Genomic DNA, 26,514 nt, shown 5'->3' on the forward strand with positions numbered 1-26,514 from the left:
TGTTTATTATGATTATTCTGTTATTTAGAATTTATTGTGATGTTTCATCTACATATAATTTGGATGATGCATTTTCTACTTGCCATATAACAGATATATTTCCATAACATGGCAAAATGTTTTTTAAAAGCTGGAAGCTTAGGGTATTTATGTTCAGCGCTTTTCAGATTTTCCTTATGGCTTTACAGATGTGGATTTTAATCATGCTTTGTACTTTACTTGAGATTCATTTTTCCAGCCCAATTTTAAATCCCCAGTATCAAAAGCATTCCTACCTGAAAAATCTTTACTCTATTTTACTTATGTATATATGAACCCACATACATCCGTCTATATGTGATACATTTTACCCACTGTAGTTTTTGGCTATTATTTTTTGATATCTTAGGTTTACAAGGTATGTGTGCTACAATGGTAAATATTATCTCTTAAGTAATATTATTTAAAATTAATTAACTCTTTGACCCAGGGTATTGACAGTAATTGAGAAAATCAGGGTTTGCCTGAAGAAACAAATCTGACCTACTGATGGAAAAAAAAAGAGCTCTCAGTTATTTTTTTATTAAACATCATGTTGGCAATGAATGGTGTTTTGTTAATGCAGTGTTTTTCTGAAAAAATGGCTAACCTATCTTTAAAGCAAGCATATTTGAACAGCTCTTTATGTGCATGGAATACCCTCAGTCCTCTGGTGACTACAAAGCCCTAACATCCCTGTTACAGCAGAGCAGGATACTGTTCCTTAAGAGCCAGTTAGACCAGGAATTGTTGAGCTCTCCCACAACTAGCTTCTCACAGGAAAAGTGACTATCATTGAACCTCAGGGGATGCAGTGACCTTATGATTCATATAATTTAATTATGCATAATATCAGACAGATTAATGACTTGATGATTATTTATTAATATAAATCTTTTAGTATTAAAGTTGTATTCATATTAAAATAGTTTCTCAGAAGCTATCAGAACAGAAAGTACCAATAAAACATAAGAAATATGCCAACCCCTACACGCTTTATATTCCAAGCCAACCAAATAGTTCTTCCAATGTATGGCTCAGATTTTCCTCTAAACATGATTATTCTCAGTAAAAAGGTAGTAGTCTCCCTGCTATTATATTTACATTTTCCAATCCTACCTATTCATAAAGGTTCAATGTAAATATCATCTTCTCTGTAACAAACTCTTGATAGATTTAACAGTAAATAATTTCTCCCCACCCTTAATTCCTGTTTGGGAGTTTGTTCCACTTTATGTTAATGTTATTTTTTGCAAGTCTTAGCTTTCCCATTATGCCCTTTGAAGGGAGAATCTGAATTTGATTCATCTTTGAGAATCATTTTCTTGCCTCTGTCCATACGTAGTACTTTCCATAAGGTATCTGCTCCATAAATACTGATAGAATGAATAAATCAAAAATCTTTAAAAGTTTCTAAATAGATAATGCAAATGATTCAACAAATTATAGCATAATAAATGATGCTTTTATCATATACTTCATTCTGGAGTCCATTATAGCACTTAGTCTCAGTTAAAACTAAGGCACTTAGACTTAGATTGTAGACTGAGCCAAATCAGTTCTGTCCCATAGAATTTTCTGTGATGGTAGATACATTTTATCTAATATGGAAGCCTTTAGCCACATGTAGCTGTTGAGCACTTGAATTGTACCTAGACCAAATGAATTACTGAATTTTATAATTTATTTACGATTATTTTAAACTTAGTCACATTTGGCTAGTGGCTACTGTATAGGAAAGCATAACTCTGGAACTCGGAACAAATAGTGACGTTCATATTGTATTAAAAAACTTCAGCTGGGCTACAACTAGGGTCCAGGAGGGTGAGGCTTTCAGGGTCATGTAAGTACATGATTGATCCTTAAATTCTTCAATCAAGGACACCTCACTTGCCTCACCGTAGTCTCAACCATGCATTTCAGAGATTACTAGCCAGAGTTTCTTACCACTGACAGGTTACCCTATGTTTTTGGGTCCATGTTAAGCCATAGATGGCACTGGGCCACTATTATTGACTATTGAAGAGTCATGTTAGCTAAAGAATGAATTGTTCATAGCTCCAGTGAAATATGTTGTCTGCTACAGTGCGAATTATGATGTTTTCTTTTATTCCTTTCCTTTCCTATAGAAGCCTTCTAAATTGCCTAATCTTTCTATAATTAAATCAGATGTTATCTCCTCTATGAAGTGACTCTTGGTGCTTTGTATATTTTTTCTCCTGACAAAAGTGTTGTAGAAATGCAAAGTGTTAGCTCAATAGAAGTGCCACAACATGTGAGTTATGACACAGGAAAAACTCAACAAATGCTGTTAGATACAACCAATGAGACCCCAAGAAACCATTAAGAAATAGCCTGCTATTTCTTACCACCGTTAAAAATACAAGGAGAATTGTTTAACTTCACTGTGCCTCAGTGTCCCCACCCTACAACATGGTGATGCTGACACCTAATTTATGTTAATTTTCATAAGTACTATTTCATGAGTATCTGCTATATGCCTGATATTTGCACTATTAGGCATATAGCAGAATAGACCCAGCGATTAAATTAGCAATTGCAATAGATGTCTTTCATGACTGCAAAGCTCTTGTTTTAGTAAATGAAATAGAGTAGGCATTCATTAATTCCAGTGATATCCTTTCAAATGTTAGAGCTGAAGAGTCTATTTCACAAAGTCCAAAGAGCAAACATATTGGTAAGACATAATCATGTTAAACAATTGTAGATAAATTTTACCATAGCTTGTTGGTAAAGGAAGAACCATTAGAATCATCTCCTCCACGAAGTAATGATTTGTTCAAGTGTAACTTATAAGATCCTTCAGTTAAAAATAAGAAGAAAAAATACATTTTCTCTAGTTAGCACAGTTGATAAAATTAAACATCCCTGTATTTTGATAGCTACAATTAGATTATAGAAATAGACCTTCTGGGATCAAAGACCGTTAACCAAAAAAAAAAAAAAAAAAGATAGAGGACATCAGTTGAATAAGATTTTGCATTTTAATTTCTTGTTATTATTGGTAGTTTTGAACTGTAATTATTTGGGATAAAGTTAATTTGTAGACTTTCTCCCGCAACAAAAACATTGCCTTTGCTGAAGCCCTTTTGTTTCTTTACTTGCTTATTGCAATTCAGCATAACAGCCACATTTCCAATTAAATTGGTAATTGACTATTTAGATCACTGTTCCCCCTGCAACACTAAACTTGCTATTAATGATTCAGGCATTAATAAGAAGTCACAGAATTTTAAAAATGCACCACAAATTTTATATCTACCTAATGAATTGGTAAATCCAGAAGGAAATTCCAGTTAGGTACTCTCAGCTATAAAATTAAAGATAGGGTATGAACAAAGCCTGGACTTCCTTTATTTATTTACAAATGAGTTATCTCGTTAAAAAGATTATTCGGCCGTCTTTTCTATATTTTGTTTATCACAAGTTCACTGGCATTATTTCACCAATGGGTGAATAAATAGTGAAGAAAAAATGACACTCAGATTAGTCAACTTGCATGCTTAAAAAGAGTTTGTAACTTTGTTGAGCCTGAGATAGGGAGAGAAACCAAAAGGGTATGTGGGCCTATCTATGCTCTTCTAGTTACTCATCTCACTTGTTTCTAGTATTTTTAAGAAGAATGAGAGTGGCTATATTAGAATCTCTGGTTAGTCAAGGATCCTCAATTTAGTGTTGACTACATACTCTGCTCGTGTTTTTAAGGGTGTTTGGAAAAAATAGGCCACAGCGGTTTCTTAAGAGCTCATTGGTTGTATCTAACAGTGTTCGTTGAGCTTTTCTGTGCTATAACTCACATACTGTGGGACTGCTATTGAGCCAACATTTGGCATTCCTACAACACTTAATGTTTTCTTAGTGCTTTTATTAACTATTTCCATCTCTTTCTATGCACAGATTGGGGAAAAAGCCAATATGGTGGCTACATCTATTCACAAAGCGTCAAATTGAATGGATATCCAGTCCCTTTCTTGACCCCCTTTAGCCTGGCTGTTAAATACTGAGAAATAGTCATTTTAAGAACAGCAAGGCCCTAGGGACTCTCTGTTGTTGCTAACCCTGAGATAAATTTTGGAATCCTGAATCACCCTCAAGTGATTTAGTTTACTACATAAAATCAGTAAATACCTTATAATGAAATACAGACATTTAGACATATAGATTAAATGTACTTGCTTGTCATTAAGCCTAGGAAAATTAGGACTTGAAATTTTTAAGTTCCCTTTATAAAAAACTCCCTGACAATGAGCAATCTGACAGTTATATCATGCTACGATCATGTCTGCCACTGCTTCGGTGCTAACTCACATTGAATTGCCCTTTTCTGCCTCTTGACTTTCAGACTAGTTTTGATGAACCACTAATATGGTGTTTTCTAGCTGATCATTTGGATTTCTAATCTGACATGTTGTCATATTTTTATTTATAGATTTTGGTTTACAAGTCAGCACTCCAGAGAGATTTCTGGTTTTTTGACCTTCACTAAGGGTCTCTTACATTCAAATAATATCTGAATATGATATAAGTATCTGAATTTCTCATTTATATGATAAAACTATTTTTAAAAATAATCTCAATGAATTATAAAAGTTAATATATCCTTCATTAAAATATAAATTTTTTATGAATTTTAAACAAGTTTTTAATTGACATGAAATCATATGCATTCTGTACATTTTATTTTAAGGTATATGTACATTGTGGAATGACAAAATATAGCTAATTACCTTATACATTTCCTTACATAGTTATGATTTTTGTTGTGAGATTGTATCCTCTCTCTTAGCACTTTTCAAGAAAGCAACATATTGTCATTAACTGTAATTACCATGTTGTACAATTGATCTTGTGAACTTATTTCTCCTATCTAACTGAAATTTTGTATCCTTTAATCAAGGTCTCCACAACACATCACCCAAACTCCCATCTCTGCTGACCATTCTAGCCCCTGGTAACCATTATTTTACTCTCTGCTTCTATGAGATCAACTTTTTTAGATTCCATATGTGAGTGAAATCATGTGGTACTTGTCTTTTTATGCCTAATATTTCATTTGCATAACTGGAATGATTATCAAACATCTGAAGGAAATGTATAGAATGTAAGCTCTTAGGTCCATTTAAACAGTTGCACTATCTTCCCCCATTCCTGTGATCAATATAGCACCCCATTGAGTTCCCAAGGTGAATAAAGTGGTGATACCCAACTCATCTCAAGATTTTTATGAATGGCCTGAGGCTTAGAAGCAGTTCTTACTTCAGTAATTTATTGTGGTTAAGAAACTTTATTACAGAAAGTTTTAATGTGATATAATTAAAAGCCTTGCCATTCTGTTTGGCTTCTCTAATCTTATTTCCATGTGTAATTTTTTGATATTCAGGATTTGTTTATGGCTTTACTACAGCTTTGAAATAAAATACTCCTTAATAATGGTAATATGTGTGTATCCCAGTGGAATACTATTGAGCCTTAAAAAAGAGGGTTATCCTGTCATTTGCAGCAACATGTATGAACCTGGACGATATTATGTTAAGTGAAATAAGCCAGGCACAGAAAGACAAAGACTACATGATCTTACTTCCACTTATTTGTGGAATGAAAAATAATTCCACTCAACGAAACTGTTAGTAAAGTCATGGTAACCAGAGGCTGAGGGAGAGGAGATTGGGGAGACATTGGTCAAAGGACACAAATTTTAGTTAGAAGGATAAAGTTCAAAAGATGTATTGTACAACATGTGACTATTATTAATAACAATATGCTGTATGTTTGAAAATTGCTGAGAGAGTAGATTTTATGTGTTCTCAGCACAAAATAAAGCATTATAATATGGGAGGTAATGCATATGTTAAGGCTGTTTGTACTGAAGGGCACCTGCAGGCCCACACCAAGCCACCCTCAGTAGCCCCAACCCCACCCTCCGTCCCATGCTCTGCAGCTCCCAAAGTCTGGAGGCACCAGGGCAGCAAGGTGCTGGCATTTCAGCAGCACCCCCAGTGTGCAAACACACCGCCAGGTCATAACAGTGCCCAGGCTCAGCCTCAACTTTGCTTCAGAATTGGAGCAGGCACCAAAAGCGGGAAGAGGCCAGGAAGTGGGTGCAGGCATTTCTGAGCCTGCAGAGGAAGGGAGGCCTTCCAGGGCCCCTAAGCTCAGGAATGCTCAGGTTTGTAGCTGCACCCAGGTGGGTGGGACTCCCATCCCTCCAACTTGGAAGGCTCTAGGGCTTCTGCCTGTTTCCAGCTCCTGCTAGCTTTGTGGAGCATGCAGTCCTGGCTGTACCGCCCTGGCTGCAGCTGTTGTCTTCATAGCAGCCTCTCCAGATGGGCTGCTGCTGCCATCACAAAGGGATTGGTGCTAAGCTCTGGAGAGATTCTGAGCAGAGTGCTGCAGTATCCATGATAGAGCTGATCATTTACTTTTACTGCTCTATAGGAATTTCATTATATAAATAAACCACAAGTTACTAATATATTCTATAGATGGTAGAGATTTAGATGATTTCCAGTTTGAGGAGGTCTGGCTATGGTAAATAGTGTTTCTCTAAACTGTCCTGTATATGTATTCTGGTTAATAAGTGCAAGATTTCTCTAAGATATCTACCTGTAAGTAGAATTACAGAAAGTTAGGATATGTGTGTAATTGACTTCACTAGATAATGATCGAATGTTTTCCACATGGTTAAAGAGTTTACAAATTGCAGCCTCTCATTCAGTACCGCAGTTCTATCAAATGAGAGGTTTGTTCAAAATTTCTAATCTACCATGCAGAAGATAAACTTGGATTTTTTAACATCATCTTCCTCTGAATGAAGTGTTAAAATAAATTTAACCCTTAGTGATAGGCAGAATTCTAAAATAACCACCAACGAGCAATGCTATTGTATAATGCTTTTCCTTTGAATGTTGGCAGAACCTGGGTCTTGCTTCTAGCCAACAGAGTAGGGCAAAAACCATAAACAAAAACAACAAATATAAAATCACATTTAGATTATTTTGTATGTTAAAGGTAAAGGATTTTTACAGACATAATTAAGGTCCTTAGTAAGTCTGAAGTGAATCCATGAAAAGAAAGATTACATGGTGTGAGTCTGATTTAATCAGGTATGCTCTTTAAAAGGGGGCTTCAGCCTTTTCTGAGGTCAGATACATTGTTCTTCTGGTCTTTCGTGAATTCGACAGATGCAAGGAAATTAATTCTGCCAACAATGATGTGAGCTTGCATGAGGCCTCTGAACCTCAGTGACACACCAGCCCCAGCCAATACCGTGATTTCAGCTCTATGAAAGGTAGAGCAGAAGATCCAGTGGAACTGTGCCTGGGTTCCTGACGCATTGAAACTGTGCAACAATAAATAACTATTTTTTAAACCTGCCAAAATTGTAGCAATTTGTTACACAGCAATAGAAAACAAACACTTACTTGCAGCAAATTTTCCCCTTTTTTTAATCACAACATTTTCTCCATCTGACTACTATATTTTCTGGAGTACTTTGTATTTAGAGTGAGAGACTGTATTCTTTTTGTCTTTAGGACAATCCTTAATTCCTGGAAGTGGACATAGAATACCATTCAAATTGCCTTCATGTAGAATTTAGTAGTAACCGTGTCCTTTCAAAGAAATTTTTAATTTTCCCATAGATAAATGTGGAATTCAAGGATTGAAGAGAAATTATTTATGCTTATTTCAAAGATAAAATATCTAAAAATCACTTTCCTGAAACATCTAAGAATACCTAAGTTTAAGAAAAAAAGGGTAAGGGTTACAGTATTTTAAGATTCCTCTAAAGCCAAAAAGGGATTTTGAGAAGGTAACAATGGCAGAGACATAAGGGAAATTTGGATGACCCCTGAAATATAACCAGGAAAAGCATATGAGTTTAAATTATATAAAAAACAATGGAATTGTATTAAGGTAAAACTAGCTGCTAAATCAAATAAACCTAAACTTAAATATGAGTAATAAGTTTTATTCTTAGTCATGAAAGTCTAGAAATCAGTCTGCCTGGTGCTCAAGTAGTCTCCCTGTCATAGTTTGGGTTGTCTGAGAGCAGAGCCTAAGAGAAAGACTTGACGGTAGTTTATTTGAGATGTGACCTCAGAAAAGAGAAGCTGAATATGCGGAGAAAATGACTTAAGGAATAACGAAAAGCAGTAACATGTGCTATAGTGAGCTGGTAAATCTATGCTCTGTTTCTCTGAGAACCCATTGAAAACCACAGAAAACATCTTTGAGAGTTGTCCCAGTAAAAGATGTTTAGTCGGTTTAATGACGTCCCTGAAAAAACACTTTTTCACCCAGAACCTCAGAATGTGACCCGATTTGGAATAAGTGCCTTTTCAAATGTAACTAAGGTAATCATCTTGAGATGAGATCCTCCTAGATTAGAAGAGGCCCTAAATCCAGTGACAAACATTCTTAAGGGAGCCAGAAAAGGAGCAGACACACAGAGAGAAGAAGCCCGTGTGAGACAGAGGCAGAGATTGGTGTAACACAGCTACACATGGAAGAACGTCATGGGCTAGCAGCCGTCAGGTGCTAGGAGAGAATTATGAAATGGATTTTCTCTCAGAGCCTCCAGAAAGAACCAGCCACAGCCCCACAGGGCTGCTTGGGCTTCCTCACAGCATAATGACTGTATTTTAAGAGCAGATGTTCCAAGAGACAAGCATTGTGAATTGCCAATTTCTTATGACTACAGCCTGGAAACAGACATAGGTCACTTCTGCCATATTCTGTTGGTCAAAGTGACCTATGTTCAAGGAGAGGAAAACAGACATATCTTTTGAGGGAAGAATTGACAAATAATTTGAAATTATCCTTAACCCTCCACACTCATTAGCTGTGAACCCAAGAAAAAGGAGCAACAGATTTAGTGAACAGCTATTTAGTCTCTGTCACCATGTGGAGCTTTTTAAACTGTTCATTCTTTTAAACGGTAACCATATATTTTCATCCACATCCTATGAAGCACTTAAAACTTGTCTTAATCCATTCAGACTGCTATAAGAAAATTCCTTAGACTGGGTGATTTGTAAGCAGTAGAAATTTAGTTCCAACAGTTCTGAGGGTAGGAAGTCCAAGAAGAAGGTGCCAGCAGATTTGGTGTCTGATAAGAGTCTGTTTCTTATACATAGCACCATCTTCCTGTGTCCTCACATGTCAGGAGTGAACCAGCTCCCTCAGGCCTCTTTTGTAAGGACACTAATCCCCTTATTGAGGGCTCCAGCCCCGTGATGACCGAACAGTTCTCAAAGGCCTCACCTCTTAATATTATTGCATTGGTGGTGATTAGGCATCAGCGTATGAATTTCGCCATGGGGAGGGCACAAACATTTAGACTATGTCACTTATGGATTATGTTTTCATGTCTGTGAATTTAGTTACAGCAGATAATCATAGAAATGCATATTAACAAATTCATAGGCCATATAATCAATTTTTAGATACAATATAGAGAGTTGTTTTTTTTTGGTACAGCATTTTCTGAAAAAAAAAAAAAAAAAATGGTGTTTTTATGTTGAGGTGCCCCTCTGTACTTGGACAGTTACATTTGGAGACATCTGATACTAGAACATTTTTATTATGTTATACTAAAATCTTCTCCGTTGAACATTTTACTCACAAGTATTAGTATTATTTTCTTGACCACACAAAACAAATCCAAGTTGTCTTTTAGTCTTCTGTACAACAACCCATCACGTATTTGAAATCAAATATCATGTTACTCCTGAGTTTGTTACCTTTGCTGAAGCAGTACCAGTGCTTTTAAAGAGGTGATATCAGAAACGGAAATAAATGCCAGCCAGACATGATCTATGTATTTTTCTTTTTTAATACAAGTATAATTGACATAAAGAGAAAAGAGCAGCTATTAGTTTATTAAAATGGTAGTGCTTTGTATTCAACAAACTTTTATATGCATGTCTCTTGGATCCTAAGGACCTTGTCAATTACTAGAGCATGTACCGTAAATATAATTAAATGTAAATATTACCCATTATGTTAATAAATACATACTCTTAAATATATTCTACACATATACTTGCTATATTATCATAAACAGAAATGCATATAAATGTATATGTTATCATTTCAATATTAGGAATCTAAAGTTTGAAGAGGTTAGTTCCTTGCCCAAATTTATGCAATAAATTAATGGTAAGCCGAGATCAGAGTGTAAGTTTTTGATCCTGTGTTCAATCACTGTTTTTCTGTTATACCATGCTGTTACATAATTTATATATTTAAAAATCTATATTCAGAATTTTAATATTTTAATTTTATGTATAGTTTGATTAACTATGTACAGTCTATTCAAATTCTAGGAACCATTTAGAGAATCTAAAAACCATTTAGAGTGCTCAAACACTTTGAAATGCAGTTTTGGCAGTTTAAATGTCAGGATACCTCTGACTTACTGAGACTAAAAGGTCCCTGTGAAGTGTCTGTTCATATCCTTCGCCCACTTTTGAATGCGCTTGTTTGTTTTTTTCTTGTAAATCTGTTTTAGTTCTTTGTAGATTCTGGATATCAGCCCTTTGTCAGATGGGTAGACTGCAAAAATTTTTTCCCATTCTGTTGGTTGCCGATTCACTCTAATGACTGTTTCTTTTGCTGTGCAGAAGCTGTAGAGTTTGATTAAGTCCCATTTGTCTATTTTGGCTTTTGTTGTCAATGCATGAGGCCAACAAACATATGAAAAAATGTTCATCGTCACTGGTCATTAGAGAAATGCAAATCAAAACTACATTGAGATACCATCTCATGCCAGTTAGAATGGCAATCATTAAAAAATCTGGAGACAACAGATGCTGGAGAGGATGTGGAGAAATAGGAACACTTTTACACTGTTGATGGGAGTGTAAATTAGTCCAACCATTGTGGAAGACAGTGTGGCGATTCCTCAAGGACCTAGAAATAGAAATTCCATTTGACCCAGCAATCCCATTACTGGGTATATATCCAAAGGATTATAAATCATTCTACTATAAGGACACATACACACGAATGTTCATTGCAGCACAGTTTACAATAGCAAACACCTGGAACCAACCCAAATGCCCATTGATGATAGACTGGACAGGGAAAATGTGGCACATATACACCATGGAATACTATGCAGCCATCAAAAATGATGAGTTCGTGTCCTTTGTAGGGACATGGATGAACCTGGAAACCATCATTCTCAGCAAACTGACACAAGAACACAAAATCAAACACCGCATGTTCTCACTCATAGGCGGGTGTTGAACAATGAGAACACATGGACACAGGGAGGGGAGCATCACACACTGGGGTCTGTCAGAGGGAACTAGGGGAGGGACAGCAAGAGGTGGGGAGTTAGGGAGAGATAGCATGGGGAGAAATGCCAGATATAGGTGATGGGGAGGAAGGCAGCAAATCACACTGCCATGTGTGTACCTATGCAACAATCTTGCATGTTCTTCACGTGTACCCCAAAACCTAAAATGCAATTAAAAAATAAATAAAATAAAATAAAATAAAGAAAAAGGAAAAAAAAAAAGGTCCCTGTGAAGATTATTGAATATTTTACTGTAATGAAACTGAAATATTCTAATATATGGAAATTCCTAGTTTTGTTTCTAACCAAATTAATGTAATTTTAGCTTTTGATAATTACTCTTAAGACTGCTAGTTACTCAGCATGTTTTTTTGTTTTCAGTTGTTAATAGCAACAGTCTATTATGTTATTTAAGAAAACTAGTAATCTCTTAGTGACTGTTAATATTGAAAGCAATGTTTTATATAGGATCTAGTATCAGTGTCTTTCAAAAGCTGGAAAGGATACTACATAAATGTCTAATAAAATATTTCACCTCCTCTTAAAATTAGGGAATTGTGTGTAGTTGGAAATTTGTCAGCTGTGAAGGTGAAAGATAAATCTTTTGTTATCATGATAGAATGCAAAATCTAGCAAACCCATTACTGATACTGGAACCTAGAAGTAAGTGTATTACTCTTGTTTCTAAAAAGCCAGTCCTATTTTTACCTGACTTTATTATAAGTTAGCAGTGACCTTTTCCTATGAACATGAGACTTCATAAGAGGAGTGCTATGTATGTAAGGCCAAATTTGTGGTTCATATTTTCAGTTATCCTGATTTAGTGGGTCTACAGTAGAGGCTCTAAAATCAACTGTATTTCTATCAAGCAACCTACATGGTTCTGAGGTAGAAGATCCGTGGACCAGACTTAGAAGAACACTGGTCTGTAGGAGTTGTGAATATCGACTCCAATATGTTTCTTTTGCATTCTCTGTATGAGTTGCAATACACACTTTTCTCAAGGTATTTTTGGCATGGATTTTAAAATTACTATGATTTTTTAAATTGAAAGATAAATTGAATTTATTTATCAAGCACAACATGATGTTTTAAAGGGTATATACATTGTGAAATGTATGAACTCAGTCTAGCTAATTGACATATACATTGCCTCACATAGTTATTATTTTTTGATGAGAACAATTTACATCTACTCTCAGCATTTTTCTGGAATACAATATATTGTTAACTATAGTAAATATGTTGTACAATGGATCTCTTCAATTTATTCTTTCTAACCAAAATTTTGTGTTCTTTGGCCAACAGCTCTCCAAGCTCCCACTCCCAACCCTACCCCAATTACCCCTGCCCCTGTTAAACACTATTCTAGTATCTACTTCTATCAGATCAACTGTTTTAGATTCCACACATGAGCGTGATATTTGTCTTTCTGTGCCTGGCTTAATCCACTTTCCATAATGTTCTCCAAGTTCAACCATGTAGCGAGACTTCCTTTCTTAAGGCTACATAGGATTTCACTGTGTGTATACAATGTATGCTTTTTATCCATTCATTTGTTGATGGCTACTTAAGTTGATTCCATATCTTAGCTACTGTGAATAATGCTACAAAGAATATGGGAGTGTCACTATCTCTGTGACATGCTGATTTAATATCTTTTGGATATATATATATGTGTATATATATATATATATAGTGGGACAGCTGGATCACATGGTAGTTTTATTTTTAATTTTAAAAAGACAGAAAATACCAGATGCTGACAAGGACAGGAGGAAAAGGAACTCTTACACACTGTTGGTGGGAGTGTAAATTAGTACAACTACTAAACAGAACTACCATAGGTTATAGCAATCCCACTACTGGGAAACATGCAATCATGTGTTTATTGCAGTATTATTTACAAAGAAGAGTGGAAAGATACGGAATCAACTAAGTGCCCATGGTGAGAGAAAGATGCTCACTTTCACCACTTCTATTTAACATAGTACTGGAAGTCCTTCAGTACTAGGGAAAGACATGACACAAACCTAAGTGGTCATCAAGGGAACGATAGGTAAGATACTACTCGACCATAAGTATGATGAAATCATATTGTTTGCAGTTACATGTATGGAACTGGAGGTCATTACATTAAGTACAATAAGCCAGGCACAGAAAGACGAATACCATATATTCTCACTGATATGTGGCAGCTAATAAACTTCATATCATGGAAATAGACACTAGAATGGTATCAGAGACTGGGAAGTGTGGGTTGTGGCCAGGGTGGGGGCGCAGGATGAAGAGGGGTTGGTTATGGATATAAACATGTAGTTAGATACAAGAAATAAGTTCTAATGTTTGATAGCATACTGGGGTTACTATACTTATAAACAACAAATAAAGATGACATTCATTCAAGGTGATGGATACCCCAAATACGCTGGCTTGATCATTACACATTCTATGCATACAACAAACACTCACATGTACCCCATAAATATGTAAACTATTATATATCAATAAAAGGAGAACAAAGGAATGCTCTAAAACTGGTGGGGAGGGGGAATCAAATGGAAACTCACTTACAGCTAGACCTTGATTGCGCCTATAATTCTCAAACTTCAAGTGAGTGAGTGCTCAGCAGTTGTGACAGTTGAAAACTCAGGAGGTGCAGGGGCATTTAACAAAGTTATCAGTCATTTTGCTCTCTGAAAGCTTTTCTTCTCATTCAAGATACATAATTCAATCGAAAAATTAGCTCATTATTATTAGTGTGAGGTGATGGTTGCCATCTGTGTCTATAAACGTGACCAGGTCTTGGAGATGAGGCTAAAGAAAAGAAACCGAGGCTACTAACTTGTTTTATTTTCAGTTAAGAGGATGTGGAAATTAAGATAGCCCTCAATTTACTTATCTCTAAAATGATCATAAATAATAGTATTTGGCTTTAATATTTGGAAATAAATGAAGAACATCCCAGGGAGAATAGACAGTTTATTCAGACATTGCTATAGCAATAAAGTCAGCTGCCATCACTAGCATTTGGCAGAGATTCAAAGTCAGGCAGGAAAGTGGAAAAGCCTTATAATAAAAAACGTGGAAGCTTCAGTGTTTGGAACATGTTAGCATAAGAAAGCTAGAAGTCAGCTAAATAGAAGTGGCATATCCTGTGTGATTTGTTTAGGGAGTGTATTTGACTTTCTCTTGTTGGTAAAAATTAGGGCAAAATATAAGGAAGCTGGCAGCCATTGACCAAATACTTACCATTCTGGGTCAGTTGCTGCAAAGGTTGTGGTTTTGCCTTCTAGACTTGTTGATGGAGAGAAAGTGGGCCAGAGTTCTATCAGATATGGTATAGGCATTATTCATTTGTATGTTCAGTCTTCACAGCTAATAGGTTTTTATTAATGAGGCTTGAATTGGAAGGAGTTGAAAAGATGATTCTGTTGCTGCTTTTGGAGGTAATGGAGATAGAATTAGGCAGTACAGTGAGGGTAACAGTATCTAGAAGAGAGAAATAAGGAGTATGGATCCACTGATGTCAGAAAAGTTCCAACAGGTTACCTTGAGCTAGGGAAGAGCACTTAGAGAAATTCTGTTTCTCAGTCCTGTGTAACTGTAGAATATTTCCCTAGCTGGTAAGATATCCACATTGTTCTTCACAAGGATCCTTGATCCCCTGGCTATCTCAAACTTTAGGTTCTACTTCTAAAACTGATGTAGGTGAACCCCAACATTGGGGCCTAGCCAAGGAGTGTTCTTGGCATCATGCAGGAAAGAATTAAAAAATGAGCCAACAGAGTAAAGTGAAAGCAAAGCAAGTTTATTAGAGCAACAGAGTACAGGAAAATGGCTGCTCCATGGCAAGCAGGGCTACCCCATAGGCAGAGCAGCACTCGTGAATTTAGCACCAGTTAGATAGATGATTTACAGCTACTCCTTAATTTCATGCTAAATAATTGTCTAGAAAAGGGATGTGGAGTTCCTGGAACTGTGGGTTCCTTGCCTTTAAACCACATAAGGTAACTTCTGGACATTGCCATGGCATTTGTAAACTGTCATGGTGCTACTGGGAGTGTCTTTTAGCATGCTAGTGCATTATAATTAGTGTATAATGAGAAGTGAGGGCAACTAGAGGTTGCTTTCATCCCCATTTTGATTTCAGCTGGTTTGAGCTGGTTTCTCTACTGCATCCTCTTTTGATCAGATGCTGTTTTGATCAGTGGGATCATAACCCCACTTATTTGGAGAACAAGTCCTGCTGATCTCCCTTCTCAAAACTAATGAGAGAGGACCCATTTTTCTAACCTATGAACTTCTATAGTGAAGATTTCTTTACCTCAGAATTATGAATAGGTAAACAATCAATTTAGAATCAGAAGAAGTTGCAAACACATCATATGAGAGTTATCTAGTTAATGATTTAATATTATTTTATTTTTTCACATATTTATCACATTTTATTTTTTTTAATTTTTTTTTAATTGCATTTTAGGTTTTGGGGTACATGTGAAGAACATGTAAGATTGTTGCATAGGTACACACATGGCAGTGTGGTTTGCTGGCTTCCTCTCCATCACCTATATGTGGCATTTCTCCCCATGCTATCTCTCCCCAACTCCCCACCCCTCCGCTGTCCCTCCCATATTTCACCCCCACAGACCCCAGCGTGTGATGCTCCCCTCCCTGTGTCCATGTGTTCTCATTGTTCAACACCCGCCTATGAGTGAGAACATGTGGTGTTTGATTTTCTGTTCTTGTCAGTTTGCTGAGAATGATGGTTTACAGGTTCATCCATGTCCCTACAAAGGACGTGAATTCATCATTTTTTATGGCTGCATAGTATTCCATGGTGTATATGTGCCACATTTTCCCTGTCCAGTCTCTCATCAGTGGGTATTTGTCACATTTTACAGCTTATCTCTTTTAAAATATTCAGACTTATATCTATCTCATTTTCCTTTTTGGCTTTATCCTGTCCTGATTATTCAAATTCTTGGCATCAACAAACGTTGTTGCTAAGACCTTTAATCATTGCTTAGATGCCTTGACCACAGCTACCTTGCTATGAACATTGCAAAAGTCACGTACTTATACACACACATGAGCACATAAATTCTTTAAGTCTGTTCAGAGACACCACAGTTCCTTTGGCCTCTCCTAGACCTCCTCACTTCTAGAGCCCTTCACCTAATCTTCGTTCTTGCCTCCCATTCTCATAATCTGAATGACTAAACACAAGTATCCTACTGACCACAATTTCTTGTCCTTCCACCTTTTTCACTCCTTGTTTCCTCTAGATCTGTTTCTTCACCTTCCCTTCCCTTTTTTCCTTCCCTCCTCCAGACTGAAATATGTATTTGTTCTAGCACTTAGGTAATTCTCATCAAATATTTAAATCTCATTCTCCTTTCCTGTTTTTATCTTATACTCCAGTAGCACATCCAACATTCTGGGTTTTAGATTTCTAGATTCAATGCTGGAGGAAACTCATAATGGTCCAGCATAGTGTCACTACAAGTTCAGAGAACCACCCTCACCAAAGCTCTCACACACTACTTGGCAATGCCCGTATGGGTCCAACTCGAGGCTGTCTCTCATTCCTTAACAGGTGCTATTTCAAACTTTTATTATTCCTCCAATATACTGCGTACCACCTCTTCTCTCAGGAAGGAAATTCCTAGCTAACTTTTCTCACCACCAACAAGGCTTATCTGTGAGACTTTTTAACATCATACTCAGAACAAGTCACATTCTTATTTATGCTTGAAGCTAATGATTCCACATAGACTCTGGGTCCCATTCTCTTGCATTTCAGCAGGAACCTCTCTCCTTTACCTATGTCTCTTATAAAATTTTATTTGTATTCTTTTTTAGACATTTTCCCTAAGGTTTTGTCTGTGGTCACATATGTTTTCCTCTTTCTTTGAGTAATCTCATTTACTCCATAATTTCAGCTGCTGCATATATACTGGAATTCTTTTATCTACGTCAACAGGTTCAGAATCCTTTTGAAGTTTCAGACAGGTCTACCTAATTACCTGATGGATTCCTCCTTTTCTCTTTTCTTTCTCACCAATTAGTCAATAAGTTACAACAATTTTACTTTTTAACTCTTGATGTTAATAAGTAAACTGCCAAGTCGTTTAGAGCACAAATGTAACCAAGTACTCCCATGGTTAAAATCTTTTAATGGTTCTCATCATGTTTGGTTTAAATACGAACTCCTTTTTTTTTATTGCATTTTAGGTTTTGGGGTACATGTGAAGAACATGCAAGATTGTTGCACAGGTGCATATGTGGCCGTGTGATTTGCTGCCTTCCTCCCCTTCACCTATATCTGGCATTTCTCCCCATGCTATCTCTCCCCAACTCCCCATGCCCCGCTGTCCCTCCCCTATTTCCCCCCAACAGACCCCAGTGTGTAGCGCTCCCCTCCCTGTGTCCATGTGTTCTCATTGTTCAACACCCGCCTATGAGTGAGAACATGCGGTGTTTGATTTTGTGTTCTTGTGTCAGTTTGCTGAGAATGATGGTTTCCAGGTTCATCCGTGTCCCTACAAAGGATGAAAACTCATCATTTTTGATGGCTGCATAGTATTCCATGGTGTATATGTGCCACATTTTCCCTGTCCAGTCTATCATCGATGGGCATTTGGGTTGGTTCCAGGTCTTTGCTATTGTAAACAGTGCTGCAATGAACATTGGTGTGCATGTGTCCTTATAGTAGAATGATTTATAATCCTTTGGATATATACTCAGTAATGGGATTGCTGGGTCAAATGGAATTTCTATTTCTAGGTCCTTGAGGAATCGCCACACTGTCTTCCACAGTGGTTGAACTAACTTACACTCCCACCAACAGTGTAAAAGTGTTCCTATTTCTCCACATCCTCTCCAGCATCTGTTGTCTCCAGATTTTTTAATGATTGCCATTCTAACTGGCGTGAAATGGTATCTCAACGTGACACACAAAACTTTTCATGATTTGAACCCTGCATTTTTCTTTCTAATCTTCTGTTTCCCAACATGTTCAGAAGAACACTTACCCTGTGAAAGATTTTGCCTGGTGAGGTGGGAGAACAGGAAGGGAATGAAGGGCTTTACCAGATTCAAATCCATTTGAGAGATTAATGCTCTAGTATTACCTCTTAGAGGAGTGGTTCTTAAATTGGTTCCTGGAACATAAACACCAGCATTACATGAAAGGTCATTTTCAACACACATTTTCAGACTTTCCCGTAGACCTACTGAATCAGGAACCATGGGACTGGGACCTAGCAACCTGTGTTTGCAAGCTGTCCCAGCAAGGTTGATATACACTAAAGTTGGAGAATCACAGTCTTAGAGAACCACCATGCATATTAGCATATTAAAAGCTTCAGGAAATCTGAAAGTAATTTACTTAACTTTGTTTAAGCAGAACTTTTTAGGTTATTTGAGCATTGGCCCTTGTGTATATAAGTACACGGTACTAACATACAACAGTAGAACAAACGTTAGAGAAGCACACTTCATCAAATGCTGTTAGACCCATTTTACTACTAATTATTTAAATATAGTATGCATCTGTCATGTGTTTTTGCATTTACATAGTGCGTCCTTGCATTTTTCTCTTTCTTTTTGTTTTCTTTTCTGAGACGGAGTCTTGCTCTGTCGCCCAGGCTGGAGTGCAGTGGCATGATCTTGGCTCACTGCAACCGCAACCTCTCAGGTTCAAGAGATTCTCCTGCCTCAGCCTCCTGAGTAGCTGGGACTACAGGTTTGTGCCACCACGCCCAGCTAGTTTTTGAATTTTTAGTAGAGATGGGGTTTCACCATGTTGGCTAGGCTGGTCCTGAACTCCTGACTTCAGGTGATCCACTCACTTCAGCCCCACAAAATGATGGGATTACAGGCATGAGCTCGCGCGCCCGGACCGTCTTTGCATTTTTGTACCAAATGTCTCCTCCCAACCCTCGTCTGGTCAGTTTTTTAGAAGCAGCATTTCACAAGTACATGTTTATTGAAGGAATACATTGAATGCCACAGAAATATTTTATAGCAGTTTTAAAAGTACTGTATAAGTTCTACTAACTGGAAGATATCATTTATTATTTCAATACTTTCTTTTGCATGTAATGGTTCTTTCTATATATTGATCTCTTCTTGATGCAATTATAAATCATTTAATAACAAAAATAAATTTACTAAAATATGGCCTAATAAATCAATTGTAATTATAGTGATTATTATAATAGTGACTAAAATTATTACTTTATTTTGTTGATATAATAAATGTTAGTTTATAATATTCATAGTAATGTTTCAGTCAATATGAAAATATACTTATTATGAGTTTTTCTTAATTTCGGCTACCATAACCTTAATTTTTCCAATCATAAGATTAAATGCCCTATTAGATTTCTAGGATATATTAAAAAGTTTTACATAGAAAAATTTAATTCTTAAAAAATTGAATAAATATTATAATACACCAGATTGTACCTCATCCTTTTAAGCATGCAGTCTATTACAATATGCTATTAAAACAGGGAAAGACTGGTTTATGATTGTATTGTGTGCTGTGTAAAAACTTAGTGATTCCCAACATCCAGTTTGATTTATTCAAACATAATATGATGTGAAATATAGCATTGTAAGTAATCTTCTGGTGTCATAAAAAAGAGTGATGGAAGTACAGTTTGCGACAGGTAAGGAACTTGGAAACGAATACATATTTCAACTACTTCTGTCTCTCCTCCTTTCCATGTCACTCTGCAAAATTATGAGAAGTGGCTGTGACATTACACATATCATGTATAATAATTTTCTTTCATTTAATCACATTACTTAAAATATATAAGACATATAGTTTGGCTATGTACATTTGATGATGATTAATGATAATATTCTAATCCAAATATCTCCCCGCTGTGGCCATTAGAAGTAGTTTTATTTATAACCTTCACAACTCACTAGGTTATCTGGATTTCTTAATCCTTTAGAAATCTATTGAGCTTATATAATGCACAAATAATTACATTATTGTGGTGATAACAAAATCCTGTTCACAAAATAAAAATAAATTTTAATAAAAGTTTTAACTTAAAAGTCAGCAACTCTTGACATTTGCAAACCTGCATTACTGCCTATTTCTTCCTGAAGATTCACTGATATACTCCAGGAATTGAAAGACGAAGCTTGCCAAGAACTTTCAAGTTATTCTTAAGGATCATATATACAGACTTCTTAAGATCCTTTGGAGATTGCTTATAATTAATTCTAGATGTGTGAAGTATTTTATGTCAGCCACTAATTTTTTTTACCATTTTAATTTAGTTCTGCAAGTTTTAACATATGTTGCATTTCAAACATAAACATAAATCAACAACTCTTGGATGCACCCTAAGGAAATATATGGTCTTAAAAGTACATTATAGTCCATGAGTAGAGATCTCTAGTAGTAAGTGAATTCACTATAGGATTGTCTTTCAAGTTAAGTGAGCATAATAATTAAACGACAACTCAACAAAATATGGTTACATATCATGATTTGCATTGGAAGATATACATATACAACCATTCAGCAGACAGGGTGGCTGATCTGGTCACAGCAGAAAACATGGCAATTAGATATGGCAACAGTTTCAGCCAAATAAAATGTAATATCCATGTTACATTGGAGTCTTTAAGTTTCTGGAGCCATAAGTTGGTATTTTCAAATATCCTGTACCTATAAGCTTGTAAATGATTTAGCAAAAATTGTCATATATTTAAGTGAAAATTTATCTCTGCCTATATTTTTTGTCCAATTTTAACAAGTAAATGTAAAAGGAGTACTCTAAGAGGAACACCCACCAAAATAAAAGACCAGAATAACTTATCTATATGTTGTAAAGAATTGCATATGTTGAGTATGAAATTTATATGTGAAACGTTCAAGATCGTTATTATACCCTGTTAACCTCAAAATAGATCAAGATTACCCTATGTCACATTCTGCTTTTTAGAATGAGAGTTGAAGATTTCGAGCAGAGTGGTAAATTGAGAAAGATTCAAAGATGTTTTTAAGAAAGGAAAAAAGAAAAAGGCAAACTTACAAAATTTTAGTTATCTAGATCAATTTGTGCATAAGAAGGGAGAGTTCAAGGCAATTCATACAGCATGTATAGTAGGATTTAACAGTACCGATTCTGCAACCAGACAGCTGTCAGTTGTGCATACTTAGAACTGATGTAACGTTGAGCAAATTATTTAGGATAAGTTTTATGCACCACACACACACACATACACAAACACACAAACACACACCTTGGCACACACAACATTCAATCTTCATCCTTGGAAGAAACCACATTAAAGGCGTGTATTCCACAATAATAATTCCTAAGGTCACAAACTGTCAGAGTGAGGAGAAATCTCTAATCCAGAACCAAAAAAAAAGGCAATGGAAGTTAAACTAAAATTTTAAAAGTTATTAGAAATACAAGCCTGGCTACTGTGAGTTAATTCTATGGGATGCCATTCAATGAAGAAAAGAAATCCGAGTTTAACAGCTTTGACTCCCCTAATGTAAGAAGTTCATTTCCATAATCTTTTTTCTTTGATATTTTATTTGACAGTGACATCTAACTAAAGTCATCCCATTTAATCTTTTCTTTTGCATGTTGCGTGAACTTGTGAGCAGAGTAAGAAACAGGACATTCCTCGTGAAGATCAGGGACCAACCACAAAGAATTTGGATTTTTGGCCCCAACTTATAACACTGATGGTCACTATTATTGATGAGGATAAAACTGCCTACACTCCTGTCCTGAATCAGTAAGTACCAAGTTTTGGAAATGAATGGATTTTATTCCGCTAAAGTTAAAATAATATCCATTTTAAGCACAGCACGAGCTGATGACAGTAATAGACTTTTCCAAAATTAAGCTATAGAAAATAGTATTTTTAAACTTTTATCACTAAATATCAATTAAATGATATTATAAATGTTTAGTCTGAGCTGCATAGAGTATGATTCTTTGGATATGGACATAAATATTTTCCAAGATTTTATTTTTACATAATGTAAAACTTTTCCTGTGGATCTTTTCATAACTATACCATTGTCTCAAAAGAAAAAAATGTACACTCCCCCAAAACTAAAAATAATTTTGAAGAGCTAGTGTTAAACACATTGCATTGTGACTTGTTAATAGTAAAGACTTGTCAAAAAATCTTTCAAAATAGTTGTTTGTATTGATTTAAAAAACTTAATAAAATATTTAATAAAAGTCAGTTTTCACAAATTATAATCTAATGTCTCTAAGACAAGATAGATTAATTAAACTTCATGACTGTTATAGAAAAGACTGTAAAAATCATCATTTTATCAAAATACCAGTAGCTATGAGACCTTAGGCAAATTATCAAATTTCTCTGGGTCTCAGTTTCCTCCCAACTAAAATAAAGATGTAATTATTAGATTATTTCCAAGACACAATCCTACTTTAATATTGCTTAGATTTTACTTACCCACATATTAAAGACCATGCAAGCAAAATAATATCAGACTATTAGCTAGGCACTTGCAATCTAGTTAATAAAGAGTGTTGTCTTGACGATATTAGTTAGACCTGAAATGTTGTGGGTAGCAAGGGTAGCAGAACTAGACAAACTATAAAGTAGAACAGTGAAGTAGTCTTTGACTTACTGTGGGTAAAGGACCGTATTCTTATTCTTTATACTGGTCAAGACAGTTGAGGTCAACTTTTATGTTGAGTCCAATTAAAACTCCAATTAAAGAAGAAATAAATTCAGGTATTTCAGTCTTCATCTTTTTTTGCTTACTATTAAGCACCAATTTTCCCCAGCCCCACAATTCCTCCTAATTGTGGAGAAAGTGGTTCTATTTTTGGTATGCAATCACCATTGTATTAAGTTTGCCTTTTTCACTTTCTTCTCCCTTTTTCCCCAAACCTAATTCTTATATCTGCCTTTTCTTTCTGATGGCCTTGGTGTTTCCTAACTTCTGTACAGATTTTGCTCTTTTATTCTCTTCTATTAGGACTGGAAGATCTCCTCTTAACCTGTAACATGTTATCATCTCATCACGGGTGCTGGGAAGTACTTCTTTTAAAAAAAAAAAAAATCATTTTTTTTATTATACTTTAAGTTCTGGAGTACATATATAGAATGTGTATGTTTGTTACATAGTCATACACATGCCATGGTCATTTGTTGCATCCATCAGCCCATCATCTACATTAGGTATTTCTCCAAATGCTATCCCTTCTCTAGCTTCCTACCCCTGACAGGCCCCAGTGTGTGATGTTCACCTCCCTGTGTCCATGTGTTCTCATTGTTCAACTCCTACTTGTGAGTGAGAACATGTGGCGTTTGGTTTTCTGTTCTTTTGTCAGTTTACTGAGAATGATGGTTTCCAGCTTCATCCATGTTCCTGCAAATGACATAAACTTATTCTTTTTATGGCTGTATACTATTCCATAGTGTATATGTGCCACATTTTCTTAATCTAGTCTATCATTGATAGGCATTTGGGTTGGTTCCAAGTCTTCACTATTGTGAACAATGGTGCAATAAAAATACGTGTGTGTGTGTGTCTTTATTATAGAATGATTTATAATCCTTTGGGTATATACCCAGTAATGTGATTGCTGAGTCAAATGGTATTTCTATTTCTAAATCCTTGAGGAATCACCACACTGTCTTCCACGATGGTTGAACCAATTTACACTCCCACCAACAGTGTAAAAGCATTTCTCTTTCTCCACATCCTCTCCAGCATCTATTATTTCCTGACTTTTTAATGATTACCATTCTAACTGGAGTGAGATGGTATCTCATTGTGGTTTTAATTTGCATTTCTCTAATGACCAGTGATGATGAACTTTTTTTCGTATGTTTGTTGGCCTCATAAATGTCTCCTTTTGAGAAGTGTTTGTTTATATCCTTCACTCACTTTTGATGCAGTTGTTAGTTTTTTTCTTGTAAATTTGTTTAAGTTTTTTGTAGATTCTAGATATTAGCCATTTGTCAGATGGGTAGATTGCAAAAATTTTCCCCCATTCTCTAGGTTGCCTATTCATTCTGATGATAGTTTCTTTTGCTGTGCAGAAGCTCTTTATTTTCATTATATCCCATTTGCCTATTTTGGCTTTTATTGCCATTGCTTTTGGTATTTTAATTATGAAGTCCTTGCCCTATGTCCTGAATGATATTTCCTAGTTTATCTTCTAGGGTTTATATGGGAAAGTACTTCTTAGGTCTCTGGCAGCTTTCTGGAACAGATTTGTTTTCTTATTTACTCTTTGGACCTTTCTTGAGGACAGAGTAGGTTAATGAAAGATTAGGAGACCAACAGCTTGTTTCAAGACTGTGTTCTTGGACTGAGATAAGCCATTTTATAAATGATTACTGAATCAAAACAAACATCTGCTGAGAAACACAAATTCAGTTATACAAGGAAACTTTGGCTTTAATAATCAAAGAAATGTCTAATGTTTACCAAATGTCTTAAATTAGGATATGACCAGTAAGATACATTTTAAAATTATGGAACAAATTAAAATATCCCAGATTTGTTTTTAATCATGTATACACAGATTTTAGTTGACATATATATATACAAAGATTTTAGTTGATTTCATGTAACTGTAGTAAAGGAACTGGAATAAATACATTTATGGCAAAAATTGATTTACAATTATGAACTAAATTGAGCCTACTAAGTATAAAAATTAGCAACGACATGTGTAAAAGAGAGAACTGTTTTTTTTTTTTAATTTTATTTTTAACATCAGAGTTTAAGTCCACTGTTTTCCTTTGAAAACTTGTCCCTGAAAAAACTGAATGCTTTCCTCTGTTTGGAATCTATTTTTTATTACTGTGTTTGGTAAGATATTAGGGATGCTGCAAAGCTTTTATGCATATTGAAGATCATTCAATTTAGTTTCTCACTTAATAAATGCTTTAAGTAAACACATCTGGAGACTGAGATGGGGTCCTGGTGGACAATGTTGCTTTTGTATAATGTGGTCAGGTTTCATTTATTTTATTTCATTTTATTTTGTTTATTTTTTATTATTGTACTTTAGGTTCTGGAGTACATGTGCAGATCATGCAGGATTGTTGCATAGGTACATACATGGCAATGTGGTTTGTTGCCTCCATCACCACGCCAACTATATCTGGCATTTCTCCCCGTGTTATCCCTCCCCAACCTCCCCATCGCCCCCCACTATCCGTCCTCTAGCCCCCCACAACAGACCCCAGGGTGTGATGCTCCCCTCCCTGTGTCCATGTGTTCTCATTGTTCAATACCCACCTATGAGTGAGAATATGCATGTTGGATTTTCTGTTCTTGTGTCAGTTTGCTGAGAATGATGGTTTCCAGATTCATCCATGTCCCTACAAAGGACAAAAACTCATCATTTTTCATGACTGCATAGTATTCCATGGTGTATATGTGCCACATTTTCCCTGTCCAGTCTATCATCAATGGGCATTTGGGTTGGTTCCAGGTCTTTGCTGTTGTAAACAGTGCCACAATGAACATACGTGTGCATGTGTCTTTATAATAGAATGATTTATAACCTTTGGGTATATAGCCAGTAATGGGATTGCTGGGTGAAATGGAATTTCTATTTCTAGGCCCTTGAGGAAGCGCCACACTGTCTTCCACAGTGGTTGAACTAATTTACACTCCTACCAACAGTGTAAAATGTTCCTATTTCTCCACATCCACTCCAGCATCTATTATCTCCAGATTTTTTAATGATTGCCATTCTAACTGGTGTGAGATGGTAGCTCAATGTGGTTTTGATTTGCATTTCTCTAATGGCCAATGATGATGAGCATTTTTTCATGTTTGTTGTCCTCATATATGTCTTCCTTTAAAAACTGTCTATTCATATCCTTTGTCCACTTTTGGATGGGTTTGTTTTTTGCTTGTGAATCTGTTTTAGTTATTTGTAGATTCTGGATATTAGCCCTTTGTCAGGTGGGTAGATTGCAAAAATTTTCTCCCATTCTGTTGGTTGCCGGTTCACTCTAATGATTGTTTCTTTTGATATGCAGAAGCTCTTAAGTTCAATTAGATCCCATTTGTCAATTTTGGCTTTTGTTGCCATTACTTTTGGTGTTTTAGTCATGAAATCCTTGCTTATGCCTCTGTCCTGAATGGTATTGTCTAGGTT

The 26,514-nt window shown here is 35.8% G+C and overlaps 1 protein-coding gene across 1 annotated transcript in view; it reads left to right on the forward strand.

The window, feature by feature from the left end:
* UNC13C (unc-13 homolog C) overlaps positions 1-26,514 on the forward strand; it is a 617,099-nt gene that overhangs the window by 347,578 nt on the left and 243,007 nt on the right. Inside the window, exon 17 of the mRNA XM_012469803.3 lies at positions 22,002-22,135. Coding sequence (XP_012325226.2) covers positions 22,002-22,135 — 134 coding nt within the window. The remainder of the gene's footprint in view (positions 1-22,001; positions 22,136-26,514) is intronic.

The sequence above is a fragment of the Aotus nancymaae genome, unplaced genomic scaffold (genome assembly GCF_030222135.1).
Source record: "Aotus nancymaae isolate 86718 unplaced genomic scaffold, 86718_ANA_hifiasm-v0.15.2.pri h1tg000062l, whole genome shotgun sequence".
In the NCBI taxonomy this organism is placed as follows: Eukaryota; Metazoa; Chordata; class Mammalia; order Primates; family Aotidae; genus Aotus; species Aotus nancymaae.